This window comes from Sycon ciliatum, chromosome 10 (assembly GCF_964019385.1).
Source record: "Sycon ciliatum chromosome 10, ocSycCili1.1, whole genome shotgun sequence".
NCBI classification, from domain to species: Eukaryota; Metazoa; Porifera; class Calcarea; order Leucosolenida; family Sycettidae; genus Sycon; species Sycon ciliatum.
In genome coordinates, this window is record NC_088652.1 from 21,666,717 (window position 1) to 21,673,824 (window position 7,108).

The window sequence follows — 7,108 nt, forward strand, 5'->3', positions numbered from 1 at the left end:
CATATGCGCGCATGTTTCAGTACGCATGTCCACATGCACAAACACCAAAAGAAGAACAAATGAAAAACCCCGCTCAGGTCGATCCAGACACGAGGAACTATAGGAGCATCATTCATCCACTGACATTTCGTACTCGCACGATCAGAAACCTCTCTTGAACAGTGCCCCAGTCTCTAAGTGCCAGTGAAAAAATAAAGCCCTCTCTTGAATAGTGCCCCCCTGGACCTGTAACCAAGAGTATGTGAAAGTGGTGTTTTTTTTGCTAATGTTATTGTCCATGTTATTGCACTGGTGGTTTCAGGATCAAAATCGCAGTTCTTGTTGCCCTTTCTGTTGAGTCGTGATAGTTTACGGTAAACCTCAGACTCTGTTTTTCTTTGCCTTCTTTGTTTATATGCTGGATGACGCAAATGTTCATGTACCAGCATTGAACAAATAGTGCCCTCTCTTGAATAGTGCCCTCTCTTGAATAGTGCCCTCTCTTGAATAGTGCCACCGTCTGTGTTGGACATTGAAAAGAAGAGTGCCCCAGGGTCACTGATCGTGCGAGCACGGTATCACATAATCTGTGCGCTCTCGATACCATGGCCTCACTCAAAGTTTTCTTGCTGTTGCTGAATCTTGGAGATGTGGGCAACAGTCTGTACAATGGCCTACAGGATTCATGATGATTGCTGTGTTTGAGCCAAGCATTGTACTCCGGACACCATTACCATCCAGCACATGTACCATGTGAGGGACGGATCCAGGGGGGGGGGGGGTTCGGGGGGTTCGAACGAACCCCCTTGATTTTTCCGACCATAGTTTGGGTGTGACCACTAACCCATGCCCATGCAACGTGCGCGCCCCATGCTATGGCCCAGTCGACCCAGGCCAGAGCAGTCCGCTAGCTGGTAGATCTACATGACGTTGTACACAATTGTTGTCTTGTAAGTCTTAGATAATACAAAGTAAAGAGGTAGATCTGCACTGAATGTACAGCTAGCTACGCGTTCGTTTCGGAGAAAGAGGTGCGCAAGCATTTGTTGAGCTGCTGCAGAAACTTCAAAAGTAAGTTTCAAATACTGACCGCGCAGTGCTGTAAAGTTCGTTGAAGCGTCTAAAAGAGGCAGGCTCAAGACCAGCTGCCCTTGAATTTTGGTGACACTCCAAAGAGAAGTGTAGCCACTAGTGTCGAAGGTAAAACAAAGAGCGAGACTTTGAAAATCACCTTCAAGTTCAACGTCCCATCATCCAATAATCAAAATTTCTCCTAACTGGGGACAATTATGACTGAGACACGAAAGATGCAGGAAGCCTGCCTTGTGGAACCCACTGTACAGTGGAGTCAACATCGGGCGGATCGGAGTACAATATTACGTATCTACTTGTAATATTGACTGAGTACGAGGTCAATAGGAAATAAAAGCCGAGCAAAAGACCGAGGCGAAGCCGAGGTCTTTTACAAGGTTTTTATTTCCTATACTGACCAAGTACGAATTCAATATTAGATTTATCACGACAAACAGTCCGTATTTCAAATTCCACAACGATAACCTCATGAATCCCGGTTTTATGATTGCACAACCGTTGCACCACCAGTCACCACCTACTCATGCAGTGACAATGCTGCACTAGGCGCCGTTGAACTGCGCAACCCCTAAGCAGTCAAATATAAGCAGTCAATATAGCCCTAAGGAGTGAAATATGCAGGAATATTTGACTGCTTAGGTATGGCAAAAATCTATGTGAGTCAATACTAAGAGAGTGATAAGGACAATTATTGCAGACGAGCTGCTAGAGAAAGTACCAATCGGCTATTCTGCAGCAAAGACATTGAAAATTTCTTCCTTGTTCTGCGTGTCCTCAATAATGTTTTAGCTGCAGAGTGTTGAAAAAAGGGTACTGAATTTTCATTTGTATAGCAGCTGGCATGTTCAAGTACAGGATGCAATACATGTGGGCTGTCCCGATAACGCGAATATGTGAACTTGTTATACATGCTTTTGTATGTCATCATTTCGTCATTGTGGGTAGGGTGGGAAAAATTGACCCCCCCCCCCCTTGGAAAAATCCTGGATCCACCCCTGCATGTGATCCATGTAACCATACCTTTGAAAACAGATATAGCTACATTGGACATGTACATGTATGTGCACTGCAACGTAATGATAAAAAGATTTAAAATCCTTTTTTTGCAATATCGCACTGACCAGTCTAAGAGGGATTTCAACCCTAGAATCTTTGGTTTTCTTCCTTCTTTCCGTGTCGTGTTGTTTGAATAAACCCGTTTTGAAGAGGGAGGAGAAGAATACAGCGTACTGTGTACATGATGGAACAAGAACGGTACAGACAGAGGAAACCTGGCCCGTATGCTGATGCCGTGAATGTTTACAACCCTATGATGTTCTCAGGGAGCAGGTTATGGTCCTTGTAGACAGATGGGCCCAGGTGTATAATGTACATGCATGCTGTCTGGTGCGGTGTTTGAAGTTACTACCCTCTAAAGGCAGGTGGTCTCTAATTAAGGGCAGGTGATCTTTTTGTTTTGGATTATATTTTAGTTCAATGCCTTTAAAAAAGTACAAGGTACAACTTGAAAGAACAGAAAACAGCTGATCTGTAAAGCTGGTGGTCTGTTAAAGCAGGTGGTCTTTTAAAGCAGGTGGTCTTCTAAAGCAGGTGGGCATATAATGCAGGTGAGCCCAAAGAGAGGTTCTCTTGTACATTGCACTCACTAAGACAGTCGACAAACCCGACGGCATTGGACATGTTGCCCAGGACGAAGGAGAGTGGCAGAAGGTCTTGGCTTTTGGCGTTGCGCTCATCAATCGGTGGCGGTATCCTGAGGAAGACCCGTGCCTTTCGCTGTGCGTCAGCGAGTCCTGTCCTGGGTGAGTAGTGTTGTAGCCACCGCACCATGCATGACCCTGGGTAAGTGTACACACACACACACACACACACACACACACACACACACACACACACACACACACACACACACACACACACACACACACACACATACACATACACACAAACACACACACATACACACACACATACACACACACACACGCACACATACCATTGGACCATTGGACGCCCATCGCCAGAGGCGATGATCGCGATGCTACAGCAGAAGCCATAGCAGCTTGTGCTGGGATTGCACCATTCAACAGCTTGCAAGGCTGAAGAATTGACCACCACTATTCAGCCTGGTCTACACCACACAGCTATTAAGTGGCTTTTCTGGCCAGTGAATCCCTACTTTTTGGTCTTTTTGGTCATTTTTCCACGCACACATCACACCACATACTCCGGCATGCACTGGCTGTTGGTCACCACCCAGGAGAATGAAAGAAAAGTCAGGAGGAGTCTGAGAAAGAGAAGAAAGACGTGTGTGACCATAATCGTCGGGAATCGAACCCGCAACCTATCGATTGGAAATCGCTGCACATACCACTGCACTACACACACTGCACTACACACATACACACACATACACACACACATAAACACATACACACACATACACATACACACACACATATACACACACACATACACACACACGCACACACACATACACACACACATACACACACATGTACACATGTGCACACACACACATGTACACATGTGCACACACACACACGCACACACACACATGCACACACACATACACACACACATACACACACATGTACACATGTGCGCACACACACACACGCACACACACACACACACACACACACACACACACACACACATACACACACACTCACAACACACACACACACAACACACCCAACACACACACACACACACACACACACACAACACACACAACCTGATATTATCAGGAACACACATATGTACATCATGCACACACATACTCATAGCTAGTTTGGAATTCAAGAGGGTCGGCGGCTGAAACGTTCTGGGCATGGTAATGTAAGCATGCATCAATTCACACATTATGGAAATGAGATACATGTACTTCGAAGTAATTACTACGGATCCATGTACAGGGCGGGTCAAGAACCACCTTTCCGCTTCCGTGGAACGCCACCACACCATGATCAGGCATCAGGTGTAGCTGATAAACGGCCGGGGGAGGATAGATCAGATCCACCAACCATTGGCCAGATTCCTCCCAGTGTAGTTGGTTCATGGCACTTTGCAGAGACCTTTCCTGACCAGATGTCACTACTATAGTGCTCTGGGTATGGGAAATGCGCAGTGTCGAAATAATTATCATGAGTTGCAGCCAGGACTGCCGTAGGCATTTTTTTTAGTTTTCCGGCTATACCGTACCAAAGTCTTTCATTCAGTTTTTGATTGTGTAGGATGATTTGGCAGATACACATGCCCTTACTAGTAGGAAGCATTAATTTTGTTGGAGTTGGTCGGGTGAGGACATGATCAGCCGGACCCGCCCGGTTCCGACCGGCCTGGTAATGTACAGTATTGTAACGTAGTGTTGCAATCTATGGTTATGTTTTGCACATGTACAGTGCTGCAATACGACTCGTACCTACCGTCAAAGCCCGTAAGAAGGCCCTGGGCGGAAACGTTAGTGAAGGTCCAGCACATGGGTGTCAATTTGGGCCCGGGCGCTAATATGGACCCGGGCGCTAATATGGACCCGGGCGCTAATATGGACCCGGGCGCTAATATGGACCCGGGCGCTAATATGGACCCGGGCGTTATTTCGGATAAATGTAATCAGAATGATTTTCACATCATGCCGTACTACTGCATGGCGTAAATATCAGGTCAGCACAGCGCGCTGTACACTAAGCTATCATCGTGACTACAGTACCATACATACACATAGAGCTGTGCATGCACTGCACTGTGTAATAGACCTGTGCTTTCGCCCATGGGTGTTTACACGGAGGTGGGCTAGAAAATGGGACACGAGTGTTGACACTGGGCAACTGGGCATGTACACAGGCAGTGGGCGTTATACTGGGTGGGCGTTAATACGGGCTTTTACGGTATCACACATTGCATGTATATGTACATGTCCATGTACATTTTATATTATGGTAATGAACCATTTTCACTCCCATCAGGCGAGACTATTGATTTGAGTGGGCCACTTCCCTAAAGTGAATGTTGTTTCTGTTAGAGGCAGACCAGATGATTTCCATTTCACCTGGGGCGCCTGGTCTCCCTTCCTATGCCAGTGCCACTCACAGAGATCACAACACTTTACCAGTGCCTAGCTTCATGCAATACCTTAGCCGCATGTACAGTCAGTGTAGCCATACTTGCCCCATGCACAGAAATCTCATGCGGCTGCCAAAGAAATGGGAAGCTTTTAAAAAGCTCAATTCCACAGCAGTACCTATATAAATTTGTTTTAAAAGTACTAACACCCCAACACTCAACAGATAATAACCCGGTTCTGTACTTTTCATAATCTTTTTTTCTGTTTTCTTGGCAGTGCATTAGTGCCCTCGGCCTCATGCCATCGCAGTTTCCAAAGTAAAAAAGAAAAAGAAAAAAAAACAATTGGTACATTACTTCGGGTGCCCCTCAACAAAGCGATTGCAGAAATGGTAATACAGTCGAGACTCGTGAAGATTGCCACTAGCAGTCCGAGATCGTATTTTCATTTTCAGATTCTAACTTGAGTGCACACATGCTTGTAAAAATTAACCTTCGACTCTGTACATGACTGTACAGTGTACATTCTACAGTGTACTGAAGTTTATGCTGACCTTTCATACAAACTTCCAGTCAACTTGCCCATCATGTTGGCGGCTTATACTGGGCATATAAACCTCATACCAACCCCATATAAACCGCCACCATAGAAACAGGAAGAAGTTGACTGTCAGTTTGTATGAAGGTCAGCATAAGTATAATACATCCCACTAGTACGCTTGTACGTGAAATATAAACCGACATACAAACCGAGGCGAAGCCGAGGTTTGTATGTCGGTTTATATTTCACGTACAAGCGTACTGCTGGGTTGTATTATATACATATAAAACAGAGAGGTTCCAGGCTGTCCATAAGAGTGCTCAATACCGAGTGGTAGAGCTGGTTCAAACAACAGGAGCACAGAGAAAAAACAGTAATGCCTAATGGGAGTACTGAAGTATACAGTCATGTACTAGGACTGGACATGACATGGTCCAGTACAGACTTCGAGACCGATTCTGAACTCCGCACCTTCCAGTACAGGAACAATGTGATACTAACCCTTCAAGGCACAGTACTACTACTACCAAGACGGCGGACCACGCTAGGGACTAGGGTAGGGACGTAGTAGTAGTACATGTACTACTATGATGTAGTAGGGTAGTAGGTCTACAGGATGCTTGAGCCTAAACTAGAAAAAAGTGTTTAGTGCGTAGTTCCTACCTTGGCCTGCTCCTTCTTGAGATCCATGCACGACTGGCAAGCCCCATACACACGCTAAAGCCACGACTAGGGCAATGGAGAGAGTAGCTCGCAACATCTTCTCGCCGGTATATTAGTCACACGTAATGGGAGAAGACGACTATTGTCGTTACAGTACAGTATATCGAACCTCACGTTACGTCCGTCGCCTCGCTTTACGCTAACAGCTTCTTTCACAGAATTCACGTTTGAGCCCCTCTCCGAATGAGTGGAGGCTACTTGTAGTAAATCTGAAACTGCCTTCTCGTATCCATATCCACAGTCCTCCACGGCTCTAGGACTTGACGTCTGACGGCGCAGCGACCTGTAATCATGGTAATGACAGTCATCTCCTATCCTTGTTCTGTCTTCGCGTCGACTGCAGACAGCCCGATCACTACAGTACAGACTCACTACATGGTTGTAATTTGTAATTGTATGATTGTGTCTGAGGACCAGTGAGGTCGTGTTACACAGTGTCTGCATTATAATAAGTGCATCACGCTTTTGAAGGTTTGTTCTGCAACACGGGTGCAGATGGCTACTGTCGTCTGTTGACTGTTGTTCATTGCTACACATGACAGGATTGGCGACATCACACAAAGACCACATGCACGGTGATGTACACTCGACTCCACAGCTCGCGCTACGCGTCGTGTTGACCGTTTGGTGTAGAATCTACAAAATGTACATGACTTGTACATTTTGTTAGATTGACAGCATGAA

The 7,108-nt window shown here is 45.8% G+C and overlaps 1 protein-coding gene across 6 annotated transcripts in view; it reads right to left on the minus strand.

The window, feature by feature from the left end:
• Positions 1-6,791, minus strand: part of LOC135826475 (EMI domain-containing protein 1-like) — a 39,546-nt gene extending 32,755 nt beyond the window's left edge. The window contains exons 1-2 of one of the 6 annotated variants that reach the window (XM_065339082.1): positions 6,365-6,741; positions 2,718-2,909 (exon numbers count right to left, since the gene is read on the minus strand). In XM_065339082.1, the coding sequence (XP_065195154.1) occupies positions 2,718-2,909; positions 6,365-6,461 (289 nt within the window). In that variant the 5' untranslated portion in view covers positions 6,462-6,741. Of the gene's footprint in view, positions 1-2,717; positions 2,910-6,364 lie in introns of all 6 variants that reach the window. The other 5 variants (XM_065339076.1, XM_065339081.1, XM_065339080.1 and 2 more) reach the window with 5 other exon arrangements.
• Positions 6,792-7,108: the final 317 nt, after the last annotated feature.